General features: G+C 39.6%; 3 protein-coding genes across 3 annotated transcripts in view; 2 read left to right on the plus strand and 1 right to left on the minus strand.

The window, feature by feature from the left end:
• Positions 1-1667, plus strand: part of slc39a13 (solute carrier family 39 member 13) — a 25103-nt gene extending 23436 nt beyond the window's left edge. The window contains exons 10-11 of the mRNA XM_034110415.2: positions 80-179; positions 898-1667. Of these exons, the coding sequence (XP_033966306.1) occupies positions 80-179; positions 898-973 (176 nt within the window). The 3' untranslated portion in view covers positions 974-1667. The remainder of the gene's footprint in view (positions 1-79; positions 180-897) is intronic.
• A 1826-nt stretch (positions 1668-3493) lies between these two features.
• Positions 3494-12879, plus strand: tmem276b (transmembrane protein 276b). Its single transcript, XM_034102673.2, has 4 exons — positions 3494-4184; positions 6965-7078; positions 8612-8749; positions 8991-12879. The coding sequence occupies exons 1-4, from the start codon at positions 3788-3790 to the stop codon at positions 9236-9238; spliced, it is 897 nt and encodes a 298-aa protein (XP_033958564.1). The 5' UTR covers positions 3494-3787; the 3' UTR covers positions 9239-12879.
• Positions 12880-13181: 302 nt separating this feature from the next.
• Positions 13182-27365, minus strand: gas2b (growth arrest-specific 2b). Its single transcript, XM_034076485.1, has 8 exons — positions 27217-27365; positions 22807-23045; positions 21556-21665; positions 21312-21453; positions 19770-19833; positions 18621-19167; positions 18420-18527; positions 13182-14108 (listed from the first exon to the last, which is right to left on the minus strand). Exons 2-8 carry the CDS (start codon positions 23018-23020, stop codon positions 13905-13907), a joined length of 1389 nt encoding a protein of 462 aa, XP_033932376.1. The 5' UTR covers positions 23021-23045; positions 27217-27365; the 3' UTR covers positions 13182-13904.

Here is a 27365-nt window from a genome sequence, read left to right on the forward strand (position 1 = left end):
GATTCTAAGTATTCAAGCAATCAAATACATTTTTGTCACCTGGATACTGTTTTATAGAAGTGTTTCCTTCCCTTCCTAGAAAATGCCACTGCCTGGATACTGCCTTTCACCTCGGGAGGCTTCCTCTACATAGCTATGGTGAATGTGGTGCCTGATCTGCTGGAGGAGTCCAGTTTATGGTATGGGTTATGTGCCTGTTTGCATCAGAAACACAAAGAGGACCTACTTAAGACCAAGCAGGCTGCTCTGGGTAAAATAACCCTTTCACAGTGGGTTTTCACATTATGAAGCTGATTAAAACATTTTGATCGCCTACAAATGTGTTGATCAATATTCTTTGTCACTTCTTATAAACAATCTATGCTTTTAACCTATAAAATATGGTTCCATAGCACTACGGCTGGGTTTTCTGAATGAGTTTTTGGTTGGATGCGTGAAATTCGGTCTGTGTTTAAAATACATTTGTGAGAGTTTGTTCATAACATAAAATACTGCATGTCAGTAAATACTCCACTCTGGAATTTCTGAAACTTCTTTGTCTTAAATAGATCAGTGGCTAGATGAGACATAAAAGCATATAAGTGCTGTTAATATGTGGAGATTATCTTGCGAAACTAAATAAGTACCAAGACATGTTTGTTTGTTTGTTTGTTTGTTTGTTTGTTTGTTTGTTTGTTTGTTAAGGATCTATTTTCCAAATATCCAAAATCCTGTTGGCTTTTTGTTATGTGCTATACAAACGGGTCAGCCTTCAGAAATACATCATCCCTGCAGCACTCTGCAGAAAGATATTTACAAACAACACATTGTATAACTTGTTCTGTGGTGTTGAAACGGGAATATTTATTTGATGTCCTTGAATCTGTCTGAATCCGTACCCTTTGTTTGCTTTCACAGGCAGTCCCTCCTGCATGTCCTGCTCATCTTCTGTGGCATGGCTGTCATGGCTGTGCTCTCTGCCATCGTTGACTGAACGCGGAGGAAATCCCCCTCTTGCCTTAAGAGACACTAAAGCTCTCAACCAACCCCTCATATCTGGTACCTCTCATTCCTGGAAACGTAACATCATGTTACACTACAAAGAAAAACATCTGATAGAAGAGCGGCACTTTTTGCACGGACGACCCAAAGGAAAGCTTTTTTGATCTGCTGACAGGACATTTTATTTGGACACTAGTCAAATGTGCCAATCTTAAACATCCAGGAAGTGAAGTTTGTATGAATATTTTCTACCAAATTGTCTTCTATTGGTGATCAGACAATCATGTTGTTTTGCACATACATTTATTTCCACAGGTACAGCTGATGTGCCGGTATAACAGAACAGGTATTATTAGACAGCTACAAGGACAACCTCGTTTAAAAAATATTCAAACCTAAATTGTTTAAACTTTGTATGTATTGTTACTGTTACTTTTAATGTATCTGATAAATATTTATTGAAAATAAGACAAGCTAAATATAGTTTATTCAGACGTGCACCCCCACATTACATATTTTTGTATTAAGAAATAAGTCGGGGTGGCCTGTTACAATAATGTCAGCACTACACCAAACTAGTTTTTTGTCTGTTTTGTATTTTTCACACACAAGAGTGGTCTGCACATTTCTAATCTTTTACTGAGTGAATAATTGTGATAAAGTTGAAATAAAATGATATACTTATACTTGTTGCCTCGCATCCTTTGAAACCAGGGACTGATAACCATACAGGATTGTTTAAAGCACTGCATTGTTGACACAGCTGTTGGTGAAGGTTTCAACACCGAAGGAAATAAACAAAATGTTCAGACCTTTTTGAAACAAAAAACAGCTGTTTATTCATAATAACCATTCAATGGGCTGTTATAATGATCTCGGTGGGTGTAGGGCATCCTGGTATTGATTGGTAGAGCTGTGTGAAGACGCTGAGGCAGCCCAGTGTGTTTTGACCTCGCTGCACAAAAACGTGTCCACCAGGACAGATATTTTTACTGCAAAGGTCCTGTGCCTAAAAGGGGAGTGGAGGGAGGGGGGCTTTGATTGTGCACTCACACTCGTTCAATATGAACACAGTCTGTTTGGCAAGCTCCTGTTGCCATAACGACTCCGCGGCGGGTAGCCTTCCTTAGTCATCAGCCTGCGAGCTGCCTATTGTCTTTGGGAGCCTTCCTCGCCGTACAGAAGGACAACAAACAGCCACTGTGTACACGGCAGTGCAAACACTTGAGTGGCACATTTTTCATTGATACTCCGCTGTGTTCTCATAACTTTATAGTCCAAGTGGTACATTCCAGGAGTCTGGATTAGAATATCTGGTTGGTCTTGTGGATAAATATTACAGTTTGCTCAGTTGTTTTACGGTTCTGCTTACAAAGTCCTAAAATGTTTTATCAGCGTTTTGATTTAATGCCTGAAGTCAACACGTCAAACACTAAAACTTTGAATTTGGAATTTCTCCAACACGGGAACTTATGATTTACAACTTGAAGTTAAAAAGAACTTGAAAAAAATCGTTGTATTGCTGTAACATTATCCTGTACTATCAGAAATCAATTCCAATAATCTAGGTAACAGATGGTCTATCTATCGACTGAGACTTATTTTAGTGTGAGCCATTTATAAATATGCAACTAAAGATACCTGTGTATGCAAGAGTTAGTACGTTTTTGGTACATTTAGGAATTTATTTAATCCAACCATTTTTTAATGACATGAGTTAAAAGCAGTATTGCCAAAGTGTGTTGTACAAAGTTTACAATGTTACTGCAATTTACCTTGCAAAAAAGGCATTCAAATGCCAAATAACCAAATGTATTTGACACACTTTAAAATATTTACAAATTGCAACAGATCTTATCCGCCATGTTGTATTCAAATATATGTATTGCTTGTTTGATGCCCTTTCTTCCTGTCTTCTTTAAACTTGAGTTTAATGTGCTTTTCCTAATATTGGATTTTTGCCGATTTACAAAAGGTTTCCATGCAATAGTCCACTGCTCTCATTGCATCACCATACATGGATGAAAGCACTTTGAATTAATGGTGAGAACTGAGAACCATTAAGGTTAATATGCTTATGTAAGTTAATATGCTGACCCAAAGTGTATTGAGTGTTAAATTATTAATGTATCCATTTTCTAAAATAACGTTTAATATTACAAAATAATGTATAGGAAGGCTTTCGAAACTGATTCTTATGTTCCACAACTACATTTTGGAAATGTTGAAAACCGCGTAATAAAGTCTCCTATGTTATTAGAACTCGTGTTTTTATAGATATGACTTTGTTCTGCTGCTGTTCATGTTTTCAAGGTAGGAATACAAATATTATTTTAAATATAATCTCCATATAAAATCCCCCCGCACCGGCATATGTTACTTTACATGTTTACCAAATCCAAAAGGTGTCCATTGAAGCTTCACAAATGACCACTCCCCCATAGCAGAGCAGCTGTCCTCCCCATCCCGCAGCAACCTGCAGGAGAGAGCGCGCTACTACATTCATGCCCTGCCTCCTCCTCATCCTCCTCCTCATCCTCCTCCTCACAGCGTTGGTCGCCATCCATCCCCTCTCCTCCTGTACCATAACAGATGGTGGGAACAACATTGCATCCGCCGGGTACCACAACAATAGACCGCAGCATCCAGTCCGGACAACGCTGGCCTTGCACCATCATGCTCCTGGTGCAGGACTGCGTGAGGCTGTGAGTGCCGTCGTGATTCATTTCACGCGGTACCACCACCACCACCACGGCCACGGAGGAACCTTCTTGCGACTGTTTGGGCTCTCCATCGAGCGGGGAAGATGGCCGCTATGAAAATATTAACAGGCACAGGGCTCTTCTTGGCTTTCTGTGCGCTCGGGCTGCTCGCCATGGCCATTTGCACCGATTACTGGTACGAAACTGACGCGCGGAGACATCGAGAGAGGTGTAAAAACTATGCCAACAAGCGAAACGACCCGGGGTACATCTACATTTCCAACCACAACCTCCCCCTCCAGATGCCTCCTAAGAGCCTGGAGAGGAAAGGTAACGGCCCAGATGCTGGAGCTCTCATACGGGGGAAGCGCCACTTTCTGGCCGCAGCGTCTGCCATGGAGTCTCACTGCAGTCGGCAGTTTAACTCCACCATCTCCGGGCTTTGGAGGAAGTGTCACCGGGAGGGATTCGACCTGGAGACCGAGGACCTTATTTACAAAGGTAAACACGAGAGGTCTGGCTTTCCCTGTGTGCACCAGGCCGTGATGCTCAGCGATGAGCTCACACATAGCCTGACACAAACAGGATGGTACAGAGGCCCTCTCCCCTCTCTCATTAATATCTATCTGCGTTTTATATTTGGAGGTTACAAGACGAGATGAGCATGTGTTTTTTTTGTAAGGTTATTCTTTATTGGTACATTTCGCTGTCCAAGGTGCTGAGTGATCCCCCTCTTACTGAGTCTCTCTCTAATGGCTGCTCCTCTATTTTCTGAACCCGTTTTTCATCTAGACCAAACAACATATGTTAAAGGTTAATGTTACCCTTTTTCTTTCCTACAAACGGTCTGAATCATTGATACATTTCGTTTGAGTTTTAAGCCCCAGCATAGAGAACATAATGCACTGCCCTCATTATTGAACAACAATGAGCAGCCATATTCCAGGCCTCACTCATGTATGGTACACCTAATGCACACAGATCCTAAAACTGGGCAGACACACAGAGGGAAACGATTCTGTGCAGAAACACGGGTGGGACAAGCAGTTGTAGTGATTTCAGCTGTCAAATGACACCTACAAACATACCAGGGACAGTTTTCTCTCCTAAGCATTGTCCCTGAAGAATGACAAATATTGTTTAATCCTTATATGTCTTTGCCATCAACATTTTATTGAGCTAAACAACAATGACATTTTTGATAGGTTTCATCATTAAAATGTCCAATTGATGTAACATTTAAATCACATTAAAGACAATAACAACACAAAGGCTGTGGTTAAGATGATCTACGAATAGTTCTGGTTTCAAAGATCGTGATATATTGTCAAAAGTTCATGGTAAAGAGTAAACAATGTTTTTGATCTCTCACATATTGCACATAATGAGAACACAGTTCTTTTTTGTTGACTGTAGACGTTGTAGTATACCCATTAACCCAATGCAACCTTTTTGATATTGTTGTTGACATTCTCAGACAGGTGTTGATTTAATCCTGTTTTACATTTTAAAGGTTGTGCTTTGTCCTGTTATTTAACAGGATTACATGTAGTTCAAACTAGTTTAAACATTACATTTTACAATCTCCTACAAACATATACTTGTGTAAATATATTTACAAGCTTAACCAAGTTGATATGTGTCTCTACTGTATTGGTTATGAATTGGACATGTGTGCCTGATTATATCTACACTTTGTACTTATAAACTACTCACAAATGATTGTGTACACATTTCTACAATATCTTATTAACTATTGTAGTAGCCCCAGATATACTTATATGTAACCTAATGCAAGTGAATCAGAATCAGAATACCTTTATCGTCCCACAGAGGGGAAATTGCTAGTTACAGCAAAATAACACAGGATAAATCTAAGGGGTTTACTTAGCATTGTCTGATTCTTGTGATCATATTTTCTCCTTAGATAATAATGTTTAGGATAAATATTGGTGTCATTACCTGAGAAATTTGTATAACACTTTTATTATTTATAATTGCTAATGACTGATCAATTCAGAAAACATATCATTTTATAGGTATGGGGAAAAATGCAGCTTTCTTTTTTTCAGGTTGTCTATGTCATTTTCATGTTCATAATATAATAGATACATGCACACATTGCATTAGCTGGAACACATGTCAAAGTGATTCGACATCTTAAACACAATCATGAACGTACAGTCACAGAACCAAACTCATCTGTTTAACCCTCCTGTTGTCTTCGGGTCAAATTTGACCGATTTACTATTTTCATCAATCATAACTTTTTTTTTTTACATTCGATTGCATTAAGGCTTTATGATATCCTTCACAGTAGACATTTGAACATATAACATTGCTGACCACCACTTTCATTGCATTTTGGATGATTTAGTCAACTTTGTAACACCTATGGTGTTACCGGTCAAAAATGACCACCATAAAGAAAAGGAATTAGTAACCATCCGGATCAGATACAACTCACACACACACACACACATACTCTAGATGTGTTTCAAATTTGGTATCACAGGTTTGCTTTTATTTACATGACACTTAAGTCTGAATTTAAATGCATGAAATATTAGGACAGAAATGCTGCGATGAAATATGCTTTTTTTTTTAAGTAGCCTTGGGGCTAACAAAGAGCATTCAGATCAAAGCCTAGACGATCACAAACCTGACTATGCAAAGGAAAGGCTACAAATTGGACATTAACAATGTTTGACAAACGCATTTCAAATTGTTTGATCAAACCATTAAGTTCCAAATAAAACAAACATGTCAGCAATGCTTCTATGCATAGTACTGTACAAATAACATGTCTTTCCTCAACAATGGGAAATTAAGTGAAGATGCATTTGAAAAATTGAAATCTAAAGTAAATGTGTGTCTTTACATATTGAATGGGAGCTGAGGCCAACATACTTGCGCTTATATTTTGAATATATCCGATTATGGTTATTTTTGACCACCATTAAATGCACTGACTATCCAGTCAATATGGAGCGATTCACTTGGAATGAGAACAATTATGCTTCCTTATGAAGCCTTCTGTAGAATACTACATATTGTTTTCTGATCCCTCCTTAATAACAATGTAGTAGTTGTTGGGAACACGATGTTAATAAGGCCATCTCAGTAAAATAAAGCTAAGTGAGGGTGTGAAAATGAATATGAATCTTTTAGTTGTGTGTTGAATGAGATTTTGCCTAAATTGTGTTTTTTGTTAACTCCCTCTGCTTGTATTAAATGTATTTGTGCTCCAGTTATAGTTTTCTCCATCTCCTCTCCGGCAGGAATAATTCAAAGATGTACCGCAGTCAAGTATCACTACTCTTCGTCCATCCTACCACGAAATGTACCCATCAACATCACAAAGACCATACGACAGGATGAGTGGCATGCACTCCGTAAGTCTCAAAGTCTTGTCTATCAGATAGAGGTGGTGGAATTAAATTAGCCACTGTTTATCTGTTTTTAAAAATGTTTGTAGTTATCCACAACAATTGTTCTGGTTTCTGTTTGGACTGTTTTTAACTAACAATTCACTTAATTTACTTTTTAAGCGTTAACAAAAAGTTTTCGGTAACCATGAACTAACATCTCATCGTTCAATACTTAGGTGATATGTGTGTCATATCTAATTAATACATATTTAGTAACCATTTCCAATGTTATCCTCTTGCCACTTGCATTCAGGGCTTTAGTCAACTTAAATCTGGCGTTCCTCAAGGCATGGTTTTTGGCCCCGTCTTATTTTTATTCTACATGTTCCTCCTAATCACATTGTGTGCAAACTCAGCTCTAACAGAGGTACATTTTTAGATTAAATCAAAATAGTTTGTTTTTTTAAGACATTTACAAAACAACCTTCTTTTTTGTTTGTTTTCTCTTTTTTACAGATATAATGTGAAATAAATGAATGCTGTTGTCTTCCTCTGCTGCAGATATTTCCAATCGTTCATCTACAGATGCAGCAGCAAGGTTAACTTTAACTAGCACAAGAATAAAAATGATCACAATGCTAGGCTCTTTACATTAATTACATGTTAAGTTCAGGATAGTTTGAATGATTACACTACCCCTCGCTCCCGAATATATCACTGACTTTTTAAACCCTTCTCTTCCACGACTACACTATGACCAGAGGTTATCATATCATCTTTAGTAGGAAGCCGTCAGCTTCACAGTGGCTTATCCGAGGACAATAGTCTGACTGATCAGTGTCTTTAAAATCTCCTCTTGAAACACTTGGACACTTTTGTCTTTCTTACTTGATAACCCTGTCCAAATACATATTGATGAAGGTGGTTGAGCATTGGTTTCAGCAGTTTGATTTCCTGCTATGATATGTTTTGTTTAAAACATGCTGTACCAAAGCCTTAGCTAAGTCAATATTTGTATTCTTGTTCCTATTTTCGTTTATTAGCATTCATGCAAACCCAAACTATATACTCTCTATGCTTATTACTGTATATATCATTTGCATCCATTTTTTTTTAAATCTTTTTGAGGTCAAGCTAACTAGTACTGGTTCTGGCTATAGTGGGAACAGAGACAGTGGCTTTTGATTCATTAAACACAAGCTAATTGTTGAAAATAATATAGACATTTTTTAAATTAATGACCAGTGGGTCAGTTAAATATGGAAACATCTGAAATGTATCCCCAGTTAAGTAAATATTTTAGCAAACATAACGATTAGAGAATTCATATTTGCAAGGGTTTCATTTGATTTCTTTTTTCTCAAAGATCTTACAAATTCCTTTTACATTTTCAAGAAAATGTGCAAGGAAATGTTGATATTGATAGAGTGATGGATGCTTTTCCATCAGCTCTGTAGTTTGACGGCAACAGACTCCAGCTTTACCACAATGCAAAATCAGTTGTAGAAAAATGTCTTCAGTTTCACTCGTCAGTGGTGACATTTTGTCTGCCTGCAGATCTAAGAAGAATGACGGCGGGCTTTGTGGGAATGGCCGTGTCCATCATTCTCTTTGGCTGGTTCATCGGAGTGCTGGGATGCTGCCAGCAGCATGACCTCATGCAATATGTAGCTGGGCTACTCTTTCTCATGGGAGGTACTGTGAGAGCACATATGCACACATCCACACACACATATGCATACAAAATCCAATTCTATTCCATTTCTGTTGTTATTTTTTGACAGCTAAGAGCGTCTTTGGTCTAGCATGAGGTAGTAGATCAAGGACCTGCAGTAACCTGATTCCTGTCCTGTAGTAAGATGTACAGCACATGTAAGGATTAAGTATTCAAACTGTAACCATTTTAAATCACTGCTTGTCTCTTCTGCTCACACAGGAACATGCTGCATCATCTCCTTGTGCACATGTGTGGCAGGAATCAACTTTGAGTTATCCCGCTACCCCCGCTACATGTACGGCCTGCCTGAGGACATTAGCCATGGCTATGGCTGGTCCATGTTTTGTGCCTGGGGGGGTCTGGGTCTCACATTGCTGGCTGGCTTCCTCTGCACCTTGGCTCCTTCCCTGAGCACGCCCACTCGCACAACACCCCACAAGCCGAGGCAGGAGAATGGAACCGTGTGACAGAGGCGTCGTGCAGCGTCTGACCCACCGAACGCACGAAACCACACCCTTCCAACCTTGATGTTAACTCTGAGACCCTTTTTGTCTGATCACCATCTCACACCACCCTCGACATTGCCATCTCCTTTCAGTGTTCAGTGTGCCTGAGTTCTGACCGAAGGGGCAAACGAACAACAAACTTCACACACCTAATCTTAAAAATCCCAGAGGGACCTCCAGGAACACCAAGACTAACACCCACAGTAACGTAAGACTGGAGCAACGCTCTCTTAGCACACATAATACCTTTTTTTGGTTCAGATGATTGACTTGCTGACTTCATGGCAATCTGAAGGTGACTGTTTTCTCTGAAGAATATTTGTCTTAAAATGGTGCTCTCTTTAAACATAAAGCCACAAACACTCCCATGCAACACACACACACACACACACACACACACACACACACGCACACACACACACACACACACACACACACACACACACACACATGAACATGCTTTTCCACGCATACTCAATTACTCTGGATGAATCATGGAAGAAATCCTCCATATGGAAAAAAAGAAACACACATCAGGCCTGAGCGTCTTGTCAGAATTCCTCTTTCAGTCGAGTGATGTGTGCTGTGTTATTGTTCGTAATGAAAAAAAAATCGGCCGTTGACTACCCATTGCTTATCTTTGGTGTAGCACACTAACTGATATCAAACATGAGCCCCGGAGTTGACGTCTGCAGCCTCTGCAGAGCACAGAATGGATCTAACAGCGTGTCAGTTACATCAAATAAACTAAAGTAGATCTTCATTGAAAAGAAAATAATTTGATGCTTCTTTAAGAGTCTATATGTACAAAGGCATCTCTATGTAGATCCAGATCATTGTTTGTGTAAAGTGGATTTTGAATAAGAAAGGTTGTTTTCTGTTTGTTTCGAGGCGATGGCATGCAGTGAGGAGAGGATAACGAGTCACGGGCCGGTGGTTTGAGGATTAATCCATTATTGGATTCAGTAGTATTTTGTGGTACCAAACTGACAGACACAACCCATTTGTTTGCTGATGGAGAAAAACAAGAAACCAAAGTGTAAATGAAGTATTTCATTGCTCCATTATTTGCTTTCAATTTTGGTCAGCCTTTAAAGGGTAATACAAGCAAGTTAAGCCATTTTAGAGGGAAAAAGGCAACTTCATTGATGTAGCTAAAAACAGAAGCACAATCTGCTCTCATAGTAACATCACACATTGGTAGAGGCCAAAGTGTCCTCATATATTGGCCACAATTTGGGACACTACTTGCTACAAAATTGAACTAGCTGAATATATTGACCTTACTGCAATGAGCACTAGAAATGGAGGAGCTTTATACAAAAAAAGACATGGGCATAATGAAACATGAAACGTTTTTGACCAGGCAATCTAAATTCCCAATTTGATTGATGTGTGGAACACATCTTGTATCGTTTCTTCAGCATTAAGTATTTAATGTTTACTCACTTACTTAAATTGTACATAATTATTATGTACTATGCATACTACTTGTGATTCAAAGGTTGGATAAAAAATACTTCCCAAACTAATGTCGAAAAAGCACAAATAGTAATTTAGAGAGGACTGCAGTTACGTAACTGAAAAGCTGTATTCCAAATACTTAATTGGGGTGTGCTGTCACAGGGAAAACAAGAAAATGAAGTGTTTATAATGATATGACTCGATTTCAAGTGTTGTGTTAATGTACAACATTTCGAAAACAACAAACTAACAAGTAGAAAGTGCCATTTTCATTAACAGGGCTGAGGTGTGGCAAACAAATTGTATGTGATGAGTACAAATCAGTAAAACACACCTATTATTGTATACTAACTTACAAACGTGTACACTTCATAGTATGGGGTATGGATGAGGCCACGGAGTAAAGCATGTAAACTGTGTTAAATGGAAAGGTAACAATTCTCTCGGTGGCACTTGTGGAAGATGATAACTCACAGCAGACAGTTTTCTGTTAGGCAAATATTATTTTTCCCCCCCAGTCATTAGAAGTCATTTATTATTCAGTTTTCAAACTCACTACAAGTTAACAAGAATATTACAGCCATGTGTGATGATGTTTTTATAAACTGCTGAAGATGAGTCATGAGATATTCGATCAGCTATTAACTTTCTTAGAAAAAAAGGTGTTCAAATGTGTGTTAACAACACTGTGTGTGATGTTCAGTCCTTTCACCATCACCATTAACCTCCTCACGAGGCGACCACTCTTCAGAAGTCGAGGAAATGACCTGAGGCATGATTGAAAAATGTATCTACAGTGTCTTGTTGAATCTTTGCACTTTGCTGGGTCTCATAAAAGCCTGTACACCTAGAGTCTGAGCAGGTGGAGTTATACATTATATGTTTGCTAGGTCACAAACAGGAGCTAAAGATGATCAGAGCATGTAATAAGCACCCTGTTGTGTCTTTTACAAAGAGTTTGGGTTCATACAATGTTGTGTGTTTAGGTTCAGTTGGTCTAGGCTCTTATTGTGAAAATATGTATGCCAGAAACAAGGACATACCATAAATATAATAATATTTATATTTGTGGACATTACACTAACAACTGAGTCAGTGTACTTTCTGGCATCCTGCGACTCACAGAATGCAATGCTATTTGGTGTTTTGGTTTTATAAAGTTGTAAGTTCACACCCAAACTGATGCGCAGTAATATAAGTATTACTGTAAGCAGTAACATGTCATGTATAAGTACATGGTGCAAGTATAATGTGTTGTTAGGACTAAAGCACAATTGCACACAACTCTTTCTCTAACTTTTTGTGTATTATAGTTGGAAATCTGACATGTCCAGTACAGTGCCACCACTGCACATGTGCAGGAAGAATATTACGAGAAAAAAAATTAAAGCATATGTTTACGCCCCCCATATCTAAAATGGTACAATTCAAGTAAACCAACATCATTTAAATGTCTGTATTTCAAGAAAAAAAATTGCAATTGATTTGAGTTACATTACAGAATAACAGAAGCACACAGTAGCAAGATTGACATAACATTACAAAATGATGTGCTTTAAGAACAAATGAGGTAAACACAGTGTAACAATGTATTTCAAATTGTTGTAAAATCCCTTTCAAGTGGCAATTTCCGTCTGTTCTGTTTTACATGAGGAACATAGAAATGTACTCTGTGCGATGAGCGATGCCCTGTGAAAACGCCTCCGTTCCGAGTGGCACTTGTTTCAGTAGCACAGCTATTATTTTCTACAAGTCATTTATACTGGTTCAATCCACAGATGTTATGTGGGAACTAAAAAGACATTACAGTCTTGCATGATCTCATTACAGTAGTTTCTTTCAATATATTAAAACTTGTGTCCATTTTTGATTAATTTATTTTACTGAAATAAAACATGTAATTACTAAAGTGTGGTGACTTTTTGTTTGTTTTCTGCAGTTTCAGCTCTCCAAAGTTGTACACTTGCTTGTGAATCTTCCCCACTAACTGTCCTTTAATCTTGAAACATTGAATATGTGACTCTCCAAATCGTGCTGATGAGACATCGATTTGTTTCGTGCTGTACTATCTGTGGGCATGAGGTAGTTCATGGGACTGAAAACCGATTTCCAGTCTACATAAGAGATGAATATCCCAGGCATGACAGCCCCCTCCTCCAGATAAACATGGAGGTGAGGCCTTTTGTCACTTAGGACATGGTGCCATCTAGAGGGAGGACTTGATGTTTGTGTCTTTGCCTCTTAAAGCCTGAGGAAAGGAAAGGTATGCTACACGCTCATAATGTAAAAGTGACAAGAAATATACAATAACGTTTTGTATCCATTAAATGTTAGAGAATATTAAATTCATGACATAGCATGATGAATTAAAAAGTAAATGTTATAATCTGTAATTTAAGACAAACAAGAATTAGTATCTTCCAAACACCAAAGATCCATTTTTTTAAAAGTGTATTTGTAACACAGGTTTTATCCAGTAAAATACACAAACATACCTCCACATAGAATACAAAAAATGCACTACTCAACGACTACTACTCAAACTGCTGCAAGAACAAAATACAAAAGCTCAGAAAAAAAATATATATACTACAGTACCATAAACACATATTTTAGAAACTGAACGACATCAGAACAAATGTATCATTTAACTCATATTGACATTATTGTAAACGTCCTGTAGTTCAGCAGCGGAAAATTAGTTTCATGATTGATAAATATTTCATAATATTCTCTATTTCATATTAGTCTTATAAATGTCTATATAAAATAGTGAAGAATTGTCTCACAGCCCTGAATCATCTATTTAGATTGCTTCAACAATACTTCCCACCCAACGATATAGTGTTTATTATCATAAGTCTCAAAAAAGGGGAAGCACTCACTCTTTTTCTTGACTTAGACTATTAAAAGATAATTAAAATAGATACCAATTAATTTACTTTAACGACTCATAATGCAATAATGCAGCTTCACTGCCAAGTTGTTACAGTAGGTTGGGTAACTCATACAGATCAAATGAGATAAGGACATCATATCTCGCTTATTCAATAGAAAAAGTTGGATTTTCTTTTAATCTTGAATTAAAAAACGATCATTGACGGTTTGGTTTGACTATCAGTGAAATGTCCGCGGCTACTAAAGTGAGAGTGCGTTTGAGAGTCTATTTCTTGTTACGGCAGTGGGCCCCCACCACCATGTAGCTGTCAGGTGAGATGTTCAGATTGGGGGGCTTGGCTTTGACCCTGCAGACCCTGACCTCAGGTCTGCCCACCGGTCCTCTGCAGGGGTCATGTTTCTGCAGGTAACTTATGAAGGTCTCCCAGCCCCCGCCTACACGTACCATCACATGGCGCTCATTCAGCATCTGCCAAGGTGACACAAGACAGCACAGTCAAGAAGGGAACGCTGGAGACATTTGTGTTTGCATATATTTACTTCCAGGATGTGTTTATGAATAGAATTCTCAATTGAATGAAAAGCAGACCCCCCCTCTCCACACGCACTCCAATCTAATTTACAAGCCTCTGTAGCTCTGGCTATGAAAGGCAAATTATGTCTCGGATAGCTTTGTCAAAATCTCATTAAAGCAAATGAAACAACACTTCATGGCACCAGCTGAGCACACACGCAGGACAAATCCACATACGAACATACGCACACATGCAGTGACGCACAAAGGCACACCCACACAGATCTGCAACACAAACCACCTGATAAACAGTATTTTGAATTTAAAAATCACGACTGTAAAGTATATCTTTTAGCAGTCAGCAGAAAGGTCAGCTGTATCTGATTCAACACATCCTTCAAAGACAACCGCCCTTACAGCTGAAAACCAACCGCTGCTATGGCAACTACAGCCACAATATAAAGCCTGGAGAGAAAAGAAAATGAAAGGAGAAATTGAGATGAGTTCAGCGCAGACCTTCAACTCCCAGTGGGCATTAACATTCCCAGGAGGCCTTGCAAAGCCATCCGTTGTCCTGTCAGCAACGGCCCACCCCCTCCTGCCTTATCGCCAATAAACCCTTCATTATGGAGCCATTAAGAATGTGATAATACAAGCAGATCTACTCTGCTTGTGGGGAGGTGTGTGTCACGTGTGGGATGAAAAAGCCATGGTACAAGCATTGACACACACACGACACATGCAGCTACAGAGGAAACCCAGAGGCGCTCCGTCTCAGCTGTCATCCTGCAGATTAAAATGTTGAGGTTGCACGAGGTCAAGTCTGACATCTATAATAAAACACTTTCCTGTCAGACGTGCAGGCAATGTAATCCTGACTTCATCCTCAAAGATTCACTCTCCAGGCAAAGCTGCCTTTTAAGAAATAAAATATGAATGAACACAGCTTTCTACTACAGTGTCAGTTAAATGTAAATATTTTCTTTGCACAAACTCACCTTTTTTATTTGTACCTACCTCCATTTAAAAAATAGAGTTATACCTTTATAGTTGACTAAGGTTGCTTGATTATTTGCAATTGAATATTTTAATCCTGTGTGCTTTTCTGACTGTTTCTGGTTCTCAGGTCTCGTAACTGATTAAATAAAGCTACAATATTAAATGTTTTTTGATGATTTGAATGTTTCTATATTTAACTGTATTATCTACATCACAAACACTGCCTAGTTACTGCACTGTAATATTCAACACAAGCCCTCTTTGTCAGGCAGACTCCTTTATTTCTGTCTCTACAACTCCCCCCTCCCCCGTCGGGTTTCCGTACAGAGTGTGCTACGTCTGCAGCCCATAAACTACCGTCTGGATTCCCCTGTGTCCTCCCTGGCAGCTCCATTGATTCCATCTCTGCTTTTCTGCTGAAAGATGCATGAGCATAGAGGAAGAGTCATTCAAACACCGGCCAGTAGGAGGCAGGCTTTAGCCACACGCACTGCTCTAGATGCTGTTGGTTCTTTTTTAAATGATGTAAGGAGACAGAACATGCATCATTTCACTTTATGAGCATCTTATTTATTATCTAAGATTCTATGCCTGCTGCAGTATGCAAAACAAAAAGTATATTTTGAATACTGCATAGGCTACTGTATGTGGGCTACTGTGTGTTAAAAGGACATTGTCTGTAGACAAACCATTGCTATATCTGAAAGTAAAAGTGATTCATTAATGGCGTTTTTTTTACTTTGCCTTTCCTGTTAGAGAGTGTTAAGGGTTGTGAGCGGTGTGAGGCAAGTTGTTTTAGCAGAAAAGTTACATGTTGGTGTTTTTGGGTGAAATGTCGTAAAATATGATGTATAATATAACAGACATTCATGTTACCCTCAGGATAAATTGAAATAAGTGAATTATTTATATAATGAGAAAATACCTGCCAAATGACTTTCTATAAGCATAAGCTGTCTTTAATGAGTTCTAGTTAACATAATTTAGCATGATACACCAAACAAATATTGAGAGGATGGCAAATGTTATACCTGCTCATCATTTGAGCATTATTATGCATTTAGTTTAAAGGACCAATATGCCTAATTGCAGTCTCGTGAATTGTAAGGTCAAAAGCCAAGGTGCCTAACGAAGACACTGGGTCTTCTGTGGAGTAAATCCTAATGAAGGAAGATGATAAAGGACCAAAATGCAAACGATTTCCTCGTTTGGGTCCAGATCGTGCCTCCAGTCTTCACAACATGATGGTTTTCAGTTCATCTCTCGCATGATAAACAAAGAATGTATGCAGCATGATATTGTGAGGTGCTCTAATGTCTTTTTCTTCCTTTCATACAATCAGACTCGCTGCTACAAAGCCGAAGGAGAGCCTAATTGGGCGCGCAGAAGAAAGAAAAGCCTTCCTCTTTTTTAACACCAAAGAATGGTGGAGCACTCCAGGGCCAGCGGGATTGAATAGACTCCAGAGGGAATAGAGGCATGGGGGGGGGGGGGGGGGGGGAGTTTACACGTGATGAGGGGCGGTCATGCTCTGCCGCACATTAACAAGCTTACTGATTAAACCCCTCACTAATGACTTTGTCTCGGTAATCAATAGTATCTGCTATTTAAAAAGGTCTGTACACATTGAATGGCACGCTCTCCTCGGAGCTGCCGGAGGTTTTCGTGCTATATGGTAATTGAGGTTTATGCCGTGTTTCCCTGCACACGTAGGCAGCTCAAGGTAATGGATGGAGTCAGGGTCGATGGGCTGCAGCGCTCCATTCACAGCTGAGGTGTGTCCGAGAAAAGGGAAGAGAGCAGTGCAAGTAGTCTCTACAAACTAGTAATTATGCTGTAAAACTGACAGATGGACACAGAGTGGGGAAACCTTTAACCTGCATAGAGAAGGTGAGCACAAAAGGTCGACATTTGAGAAAGGGTGGAAAAACAAATAGCTGAGATATTGAAATGTGAAAAAAAGACGATTAGATTTGTCTTGCATTCTGCTGGACCTGACCCTCATATATTCCTACAGTATTATCACGCTTTAGTTGTCACTTATTTTAGCCTTTCTTTGATCTGGTCTTCAAACATGCTTTCATGATTGACAGGTCTGCTTTGGAAAACAGGTGTTGTGTGACCGAAAGACGGGCATTATTTCCTGAATGGATGTAAATATATGTTGTCTGTCAGCCAGTCTGAAATGTAGCTGTCACTCTGTTGTTAGCGAACAGATGCTGACAGCATTGATTACCAGTTTAGAAAGTGTTGGGTCAATACAGTTAACAAACCATTACATGGGTTTCAACTCCTGACCAATTAGCCACCAAGGCTGTGACACACCTCTGTGTGACTTGTGTAATCTAGATGTATACATTGTGACAATGTGTGCTATTTCAAAACTAAATAAAAATGTTTTGTTTTACAACATGTACTTTTTTAATGGATTTATGCATAATGCCTGAACTTATAGATATACTTATATATATATATATATATAATATATATATACTTATACAAATACTAAATACTCTTTAAGGCTGTTATACTTTCCTTTTGTATAGATGGATGGGTGGAGAGTGAACCTAAACCTTCCTCTTGTTTTTCAAACCCTCCACACATGAGTGGGCTGCCATTAAATCTGCACACCACGGTCATATTTTTGCATCCTGAAAGAGACGTGTGTTTTCTTCAGGTTTTAACTCTTTGCTGAAGGTCTATGTACTGAATAAAATCCTGTCAGCCCCGTATTATCCTGACCATTGGTTGCCAAGCAACCCTGCCTCCCCGAGGCCATTCCTCAAGCCTTTGTACAGACGCACAAGGGTGGTGCACGACTCAGGGAGGCTGAAAGCCTCTGACGTCTCCATCCCAAAGATTGCTAATCAGTGGCTCTGACACTGCACTTGTCGCTGACTCAGCTGTTGATTAATAACCTGGGGGACTCAGCACCCACATCTCATTTTGTGTTGTAGCCTCTGACGCATCTTCACTTGGTGAGCCATCAGATTGGGTTTACATTTCTGCTGTCATGGTATCAAAGTATCATGTTGTAATTCCAAACATTAGATTATCCAGAACAATGTGTCTAATCTCCTATAGCCTATGTTTTTAAGTAATTTACAGCTAAATATCACCAATATAATTGGCTCTGAACAAACCTTGAAAAGATGTTCATACACAAAACACACTATTTCTAATCAAATATTATCACGGCAGCATACTATTTCTCTTAAAATTATAAACACAATTTTTAAGGGAATGGTTAAGCATTACAATACTCACCCTTATATAGAGAACTTTATCTCCAACACGGTAGCAGCCTTTAGGTTGCTTCTCAACGAGGAACCTGGTTGGACAGCTGCAGGGGGGATTCTCCATAATGTTTTTCACCTGAAAAAGGTTAGACAGAGAGAGGAAAAGTGATACACCTTTAACATCTGGTAGCTCAAATACGGTTACTTTCACTGGAAACAAATTACGTACAATATCATCCAAAATGTCGTTGGTGCCTGTGCTCCTCCTGCTCTTCGTTCTGCTCGAGGAGGCACGAGGAGGTGGGGAGTTGATGGGGGGTGTAGCTTTGGGAGTGTGGTTGTTTACTGTGGTGAAGAAGACTTTGGGAGTGGAAAGCAGGGTTTGTCCCAGCGAGGGAGCTAACAATGGAGCTGAAGCAGATGTTTGAGTGGTGCAGGATGAAGAGAACAAAGGCGTTTGTGTTGAGGCTGTGGTTGTACAAGGGTCAGAGGCTGAGAGGGAGGACTGACATGGAGCTGCTGGGTTTGTTGTGGCTGATGGAAGATCACAGGAGAGGGGTTCACACACACAGGTTGTGCTGGGAGTGAGGGGCGCAGGTGGAGGAGGAGAAGGTGGAGGAGAGGGAGCAGGGGGTGGGGACGATTGTGATGGTGAATAGAAAGATGCAGGAGGAAAAAAAGACAGGGGCAGAGGGGATGATGGAGATAAGCACCCCGCCTCCTCCCGCTCTATCTCTCGCTCTATCTTCACCAGCCCGGGAGGCTCCACTCCGTACCTAAGAGAGAGATTCAACAAATATATGAGGAATCATAAGGACAAATCAGCACCAAGCCACACCAAACAGGGATTGTTCTACTTGATTCTCCTGCAAGCAACATGCATCACAAGAAAAGACTAATGAGCTCAAGTATTTAACATCGTGATATGGGATGTATCGGCTATCGGCTCGCTACTCCGTCACTGCGAGTGGGACCAGGTACCCCTAAAAAACACCTGTTTGCTATGCTGACATATCTACCGCCACGAACTGAAAACGCATCTATTTCGATTGTACCAATTAAGTTATTGCTGAAAAAACATATAAAAAAACTAACGAAGCACTTGTTGAGTAAAATGTAGGCCTTGTAACTGATTCACCAGCACTTACTATGGTATGATCTTGCTTGAAGTGAATTTATCTGCATTTCCCTTGTTGTTCAGAGTTAGATTCTTTAAGGTTTTGCACTTATTGTAGGTCACGTTGGATAAAAGCCTCAGCTAAATGATATGTAATGTAATGGATATTGTGATTATTTGTGCTGGGAAAGTGTCCTGCTCAGTGAGATTGAATGTTCAATGTTCTTTTATCAGGATCTGAACCACGGGGAGGGCAGTTACCTGGCTGCAATCCGGCCCAGCTCCATCAGGCACAGGCACACCTCTCGAGGCTGCTTGTGGAGGACTTCAAATAGCAGAGGCAGGAAAAACAAACAGAGAGGTTGGAGGGGTAGAAGTACAACAAAAGGTCACTCATCTGAAAGGAAAGATGTTTTCAGAGATAGACTTTTGTCTGTGTCAAAGGAAAGTAGAAGCCGCAGTCTGAACAGAGAGGGCAGGAGCTGTTCCGTCTCTATTGTGCATCACTATCTTTGAAGCTGAGCAGGAATTCCTGTGGAGGTGCAGCTGAGGGCATGAGGGCACGAGAGCTTCATAAACAAGTCAACCTTTCCTGCCTCCTGCTCTCTACTGTCTACTGTCTGTATATTGAAAAGGGGGCATGCGTCCTAGTTAGGTCATTTGTTTAAGGTTAAGCATGCATAAAATGAGGTACAGTTTAACATATCAACAACACACAAAACAACAGAAAACAAAACATCTAAAAAAACACATGAGCTGAGACTGTCACTACCACTATAATTATATTTTATATTCATTCACCTGTATTTGACATCCACCATTACCCTCATCATCATGGCTGCAGCAAGAAAAAGAGATGAGAGGAGAGAAAAATAGTAATCATCTCTGCCTTCATATCATTGAGGCAGAAAACTGAAGCCTGTCAGAGTCCTGTAAGTGTATTCTAGCCGTCACTCAATTAGTCACGTACAGAAGGTGAGTGTGTCTGCAGGGGGGGGGGGGGGTTAACCTGTATATTATCATTCTCACGCCTTGGCCGCCCTGCGTAGACATGCCCAATAAGAAGTGCATATAGAGGGTCTTATTACAGAACGACGCTAGCATTTTAAAGGGTTTTATGTTCTCTGGCACATGAAGCATCAGATATACAAAGGTGTAAGAAAGAAAAGGCAGGGAGTCTGAAAGCGTATAAATGTTCAATCATCACTTTTAAAATGTCACAGCCCATATCATAGGTGGATCAAATTTCCCTGTTTTGAGTTATTTGAGTTTTAGAAGTAAAACCTTTGTAATTGACCAATAACACCGATTAATCAGAACATTAAAAAATGCTCACAAATGATTTGCTTTAAAACTAATTGCTGGTCCAAGCAAATGTAAATGAATGCATTTATGTATTTTATCAGTAAGGAACGTTCAGCAATATAATAATATTTTGACATATAAGATAAGTTATGCTAAGTGTATTACATTTATTCTGACAGAGGATCGGAGGTGAAAAAGAGAGCAGACAGTTACAGGATTTGTCACTTAAAAGATAAGCACTATAGACTTAAGGGAGGACTTGAAAGATTGAAGAAGACACATAAAGAACAGGAAGTTCTCACACAATAAAGAGACAATAGAGACACACACACTGAGATGCCTAGAAACAGCCGTTTCTACTTCTTTTATCATTTATACCTCTGTGAGATTAAACTAAAAGTCGAAGGGTTTTAGTTGAATTAAGTATTGCATGACATGATGCACTTTAGAGCACAATTAAATCCCTAATGTTTGGCCTAATCTCCAGTCTTAACTCACCCAAATCCTCTGACTCAAAAAGGTAAGCCTCATCCATGCCAATCTTTCGACACCAGTAGAGGAAATTGGCAGTGTTGTCTCGGGCGAAGAATGATCCAGAAGTTGCATCTGCTCGCCAGTGGATCACTCTTCTAATTAAAGGCTGTAATTGTAATGTAAGAACGTCATATCAGGAACATGATCTTTCAAAGACCTAATGTACGTATCCAGTGAGTGTGTGGGTGCGTTTGTGTTGTTGCAGCACCTTGCCATTGTTGGTGTGCATCATCTTGTCCTGGACCAGCTGTGCCAGCTGACAGAGAACAACGCCGTTATCTAACCTCTCCATCAGACTGTCTGCTATGAGGTCTTCACCTGAGGACACACACACACGCACGCACACACACTGCATTATGTACAGTGATACATACAGTAACTACTCAAGACAAATGTTACTTCCAAATATCTAAATCTTTCAAAGGAGTTTTTAAAATAACATTTAACCCACACTTCATAATACATGCATGACATTAAAGGTCCCATGTCCTGCTTTTCCCGTTATCACCCGTCCCCTTGTGTGTTATGAAGGTGTTTCTGCATGTAAAGGGTCTGCAGAGTCACAAACCCTCAAAGTGCACCCTGTAGCGAGTAAAACTCTAACACAGAGAAGACCTGTCTGTGCTGCCCCAGAACGCCTCGTTGGACATTTCTCATTTTCCATTTCTCATTTTCCATTTGTTTCTTCCTGAGTCAAGTGACGTAAACGGGCATAGTGGGGGGGGGGGGGGGGGGGGGGTGTAGGAGCCGTTTAGGACAGAGAGTGAATACACATACTACACAGAGATGCTGTATGAGAAACCAATGTGATTTTGGAATATTACACAATGTACATCTATTCTAGTAGACCTCAACAATGGAATTATGATCAGTAGCAATTAGCTATGACATGGGACTTTTAAGAAATAGTAAAACCTCAAAGTACGACAAACAAACACATTTAAACAAAGTAAACAGGGTCTTCTTGATATCAAGAGGAAGACAACATTGTTACTATTTAAATGTATTTGTAATTAATGGATTTACAAAATAACAAGTTACCAAAAGCTCTTTTCTGAAAATGAATCTGTATATCTCTTTAGCCCACAAGCTCAGTCATAGACTCATCCTGACAGGGGCTTTTCACTTTACAGATACTTTCCAACAGGTTGTGGCATGTGCTACCTTTATGTGTTCTCTCACAATGCAGTAAAGTGGAGGATACATCCCTTACCCTGGAGTCACACCCCCATGGAGAGGTATTTCAAGGATTTGGGTTAATAAGTAGGTTTGCCTCTGTGTTTAATGTTTTTTAACCTGTTCTTTAAAACAAAAGCCCATACTCATACTATCAAGAGGTATTCATCAGTAGAGCATAGGGGGGAATACAATTATTGAACAGGAATCTTTCCACTATGTTTCCATTCTGGGTGGTTAACATGAGTTTTGCATGCGGATCAAAGAAGGAAAACTATCTCACCGGTGATAGCGTTGAGCCAGAGAGCCAGGTCCTCTTTCATGGGCATCAGGCTGGCGTCGTGGCGGTAAGGTAGCCACTGGTTGTACTCCTGAGGACTGGTGAGGCCCGGCCCAGAGTGACGGTACTTTTGACCAAGAAGACAGGTCATCCCCAGCCCAGTCAGGTGCATCGGGCTGTCGAGGCTGCTGCTCCCTGTTTCCACTTCACTGTCCATGACGTCTGTCGGTCTTTGAGGGACCCTAGACCAAATTAAAGATCACAATTTGGAGGGTTTAAGATTTGGCTAGCAATCAAGAATTTAAATAAACTGAGCTGAAATCTGCATTGCATGCGTTTGTCTGAGTTTCTTAATTCTGCGCGAGTCCTATGGTGAGCCGTCAATGGTGAATCTAGTCAATGGTGAACTTAGTCCAACCTGGTTTGTCTTTTAAGAGACCTTGGTACCACATGAAGAAACAGACCATTACAAATCACAAGTGAGACGACACGTAAGGATCTAACACATGGGAGGCTTTCAATTAATAGAAAGTGATAAAACAAGTGAAGGAGAAATTGTACCACAAATAAAATTAAAATAAAGACAAGTTCATCATGTTACATTACATTACATTGCATTTAGCTGACGCTTTTATCCAAAGCGACTTACAATAAGTACATTCGACCAGGAAGACACAACCTTGAAGAAAACAGAATCATATAAGAACATCAGGTTTCATTTAGCCAAACATGTCAAGTGCCACTCAACTGGCTTTAGGTAAGCCAGTCCTTTAAGTGCTCTGTTAGCAGTTCTTTGTTAGTAGTTCTATCGCTCGAGGTGGAGTCGAAAGAGATGAGTTTTCAGTCTGCGCCGGAATATGTGCAAGCTTTCTGCTGTCCTGATTTCAACCATTTTGGAGCCAGGATAGCAAACCCACGTGTCATGTAAATCTTAATGCTTTGCTTGATGCTTCTTATGACAATTTGTAAACATTGAATGCACTAGTCAGTGAGCTGCCTTGACTTCAAGGAAACGTGCATATTTTTATAATTTTCTATAAGACATTATACTGACATGCCCATATCCCCAAAAAAAGGTTAGTTGTTGTTATGATTATACTTTTCATACTGTCTGTAAATTGATTTATTCCAAAAGAGTAAGGGATTGTGGACACAATACAAATGCATCAGTGCAAAAAAGGTGGATATAAGTCATTGAGGGTAAAAGTAAAAGTCGCTCTTTTCTGTTTCAGACATGTTCAGCTGTTAACAACCAAAAGGGCAATAGACTTGTAAATAATCAAGGCATAATGGTTTTTGTGAGTAAGAATGATGGATTATGTTAAGTTAAATATATAGAGCTGTCATGCACTAAAGCAAGAATACAAGCCAAATGCATTCCCTGGGTTCCATGCACATACACTACACTCACAACAACACACAGTCATTAATCAAATGGATTAAACTGACTGACTGCAGGTTTAATAATATGTTCAACGACAGCCCTGAGCCAATCTCCCAGTGCCGCTATATGGCTCATTTGTCCTGTTCCCAGGGCAGCCTCCATCATAAAGCTCAGCCCCATGCGGAGACATGCTCCGACTGCCAGTAATACTCGCTGTTAATCAGCTGGAATTAAGAAAACAACACATGCAGCAGGACACTGGATCTGCTGAGTAATATATACAGTGGAGACAGAGGCTTGGTTTGTGCCAGATAATTGACTTTAAAGTTAGAGTAACAAGACTGAGCGGGGATCCAGACCGAAAGCAATGCAATGGGCTACAATTTTGGTTTCAAAGAAAGTACCAGTAGGCTTCTCTGATGCCAACAAGAAAGATTAACTTCAAGAAAGTTATTTTACGTCAGCAAGTTAGCAACTATTTGACCTTTCATTGTGTTGTAAGGTACAGCTTGGCTTTGAGGAAAATGCTAACACGAGTAACAATTATGTTGTTTTCCATCCAAATACTATGTAGTTTAGCTATAAACCAATTGTACAAACATGTGTATTCACTGATGAGGGAAAGTGAAGAAATCACCTAATTTATAACAATTCCTCATGAAGGGAACATTGCCCGTCTGTGTTAAAGGTTGATGGCAAAGCATCCAGTGAACAGGCCCACTGAGGTACAAAGCCACATTGCCATCAATTGAGCTGCTAGCATTTATAATGGAAGTCTTATCTCTAACAAAGACTTTATTTATGTAGAACTGTTAAGTAAAATAACATCTGGAGGGCAGATGTTTGGGACCTAGAGCTCACTTAGTTGTATAACACCTGTGTTTTTGCAGCAAAGTACCTGTAGCTCAATGTTGTAGAACGTCATTACAAGTTCAAATATAGTTTGTTGTATTGTTGCCTTATAACAGCACACAGCAGGTGACAAATCCCTGCACAAGATAACAGAGGAAATACGTCAGTGAATGATGTCCTTAGGTTGTGTTGGGATGTTGTAGACACACAGTTCTGACTGGACATAGTGAAAGGCTCCTTTGGAAACAAAACATGTAGACGTTGGACAGAGTATATTGTAGAGGGGGCTGCCTGCCAAGTTTGAGGCTGGTTTACAGGTTGACCAGCAGGGCATGAGAGCTCCTGTCTCTAACAAAACATCCAGGTGCAATAATCACACCTCTGCTACAGGACGGCTTTGCAGGGAAGGGAAGGCAAAGGGCAACGTCAGGGCCTAGCTGTCAGACACTAGAAGCCTTTATACTCCTGATATACTGAGGGTAAGTCTGTAAACACCAAGACCCACACACACGCGCACACACACACACACACACACACACACACACACACACACACACACACACACACACACACACACACACACACACACACACACACACACACACACACACACACACACACACACACACACACACACACACACACACACACACACACACACACACACACACACACACACACACACACACAGGCCCATGCATGTATAAATGTTTCTATTTCACTGCAATTACTTTGCACAGCCTTTAAGTTAGATTTGCATCAGTGGTACAGCCTCTAATTGTGTTTTTTAAAAGTGAACATCTTCACTGTAGAAACAGTTGTTGGGGGGAAAACTGTTTGAATTACAAACCAGTGTGCAAACATGTGTGCAAAATGACAGATCTGAGCATTGGCTTAAATACCTGAACACGCACTGTCAAATGATTTATGATTTGGTTTCATGTGGCCTTCAGCATAACTCAGAAGAATGAAACCAGAGCTCATGTCTGGTAAACAACTAACTTCACAACTAGTTAACAACATTCAGTTTTTATTACATGATTGGCAGGGCCTTAATGTTTACTTAGGAAATAAAGAAGCAAATCTGTCCCTGAACGAATAATCTCTTCAGTCTGGAACATGTCTTGCTGTGTCTACAAACATATTTCAGTCAAAGCAATGTTAATGTATTGCCTTGCTGGCTGGTGCATTATGCTTTTGTCTTCAAAGCCTCAGTATCTCTCTGATAGTATTTCTCACTCTGTTGAAAAAACTATTCATAAAATATCATTAATAACTTCCAGTCGATGTCCAACAGCACTGCTGGCAGCTGTAGCTTTTCCATCAGCTGTCTCAGGTGTCACTTTGTAGTACAGCTTAAAGAGGTAATGTAAAACTATGAATAAAGAGTATTGAATGTGTAGAATAGGTTTCAGCTATAGCTCTGGTCTCACCATCTCACCCTGTGCTTTCCTTCAGCTGCTGCTAGACTAAATACACTTCATATCAACACAGGATTGAAAGGTCGGCCACCCGCTGCTCCCTGAACACTGGAGCCTTACTGTGCTCCAGGTCCAGTAAAACACATTAAAATACAATTTTGGCACAAGATTTAAAAAAGTAAAAGCCTTTTTGATTGATTGTTTCAGTGTGAGGTTGATGAAATAAACAATGATCACCTCTGAACAGTCTGCTCATTGAGAGAGCTCTGACTCAGTGACGCTGACTATTTTCTTTCGTTTTTTTGCTACTGAGGCCAGACCTCATGCACATGTTGGAGGATTCATTTCTGTGTTTATATACTGAGCGCTAAAGTGATGATAACTCACATTCAAGCACACTTTTATGACTGTATGTTGTTTTTCTTAAACTACTTATTTTAGAAAATATTAACTGTAAGAAAAAGGGGAAAATAAAACATTAACGGTGCTTTAAATCCTGTAAATGTAAAGCTAAACAGTTCTGTGAGGAACTTTTCAATAATCTTAGACCAATTATATTGAATCTGACATTTATGTTATTCCTGTCATACACAATAATACATTTTAAACTATAATTTAAATTTAGAAAAAGTTGGTTGAAACTGTGAGAAAATAGATATTTGATTGACATTACTATGTGTTTTTCTTTTATAACATCATAATTGTCAACAGGTGCAACAATCATAACTTCATAACAAAAAGTGTAAATGTACTTACTGGATGCTAAAAGTAACAGCCGGTTTCTTCAAAAGATTTTCTTTTCATAAAAATGTCCCCGCAGTATGTTCTCCACAGTTTTCCTCTCACAGACATACACACATCACTCTCTGCCAGATGTGCATCGCCCCCAGGTCCTCCACATGTAA

This window comes from Pseudochaenichthys georgianus, chromosome 3 (assembly GCF_902827115.2).
Source record: "Pseudochaenichthys georgianus chromosome 3, fPseGeo1.2, whole genome shotgun sequence".
Taxonomy (NCBI): domain Eukaryota; kingdom Metazoa; phylum Chordata; class Actinopteri; order Perciformes; family Channichthyidae; genus Pseudochaenichthys; species Pseudochaenichthys georgianus.

What these genes read in the sequence shown, in the direction of transcription:
- tmem276b (XM_034102673.2), top strand. Translation starts at nt 3,788, where the DNA reads ATGGCCGCTATGAAAATATTAACAGGCACAGGGCTCTTCTTGGCTTTC. An exon ending in GGATGAGTGGCATGCACTCC is followed by an intron (nt 7,079 to 8,611) that starts GTAAGTCTCAAA and finishes GTCTGCCTGCAG; the next exon opens with ATCTAAGAAGAATGACGGCG. An exon ending in GCTACTCTTTCTCATGGGAG is followed by an intron (nt 8,750 to 8,990) that starts GTACTGTGAGAG and finishes CTGCTCACACAG; the next exon opens with GAACATGCTGCATCATCTCC.
- gas2b (XM_034076485.1), bottom strand. Translation starts at nt 23,020, where the DNA reads ATGGACAGTGAAGTGGAAACAGGGAGCAGCAGCCTCGACAGCCCGATG. An exon ending in CTGGCTCAACGCTATCACCG is followed by an intron (nt 21,666 to 22,806) that starts GTGAGATAGTTT and finishes GTGTGTCCTCAG; the next exon opens with GTGAAGACCTCATAGCAGAC. An exon ending in ATAAAGTTCTCTATATAAGG is followed by an intron (nt 14,109 to 18,419) that starts GTGAGTATTGTA and finishes TCACCTTGGCAG; the next exon opens with ATGCTGAATGAGCGCCATGT.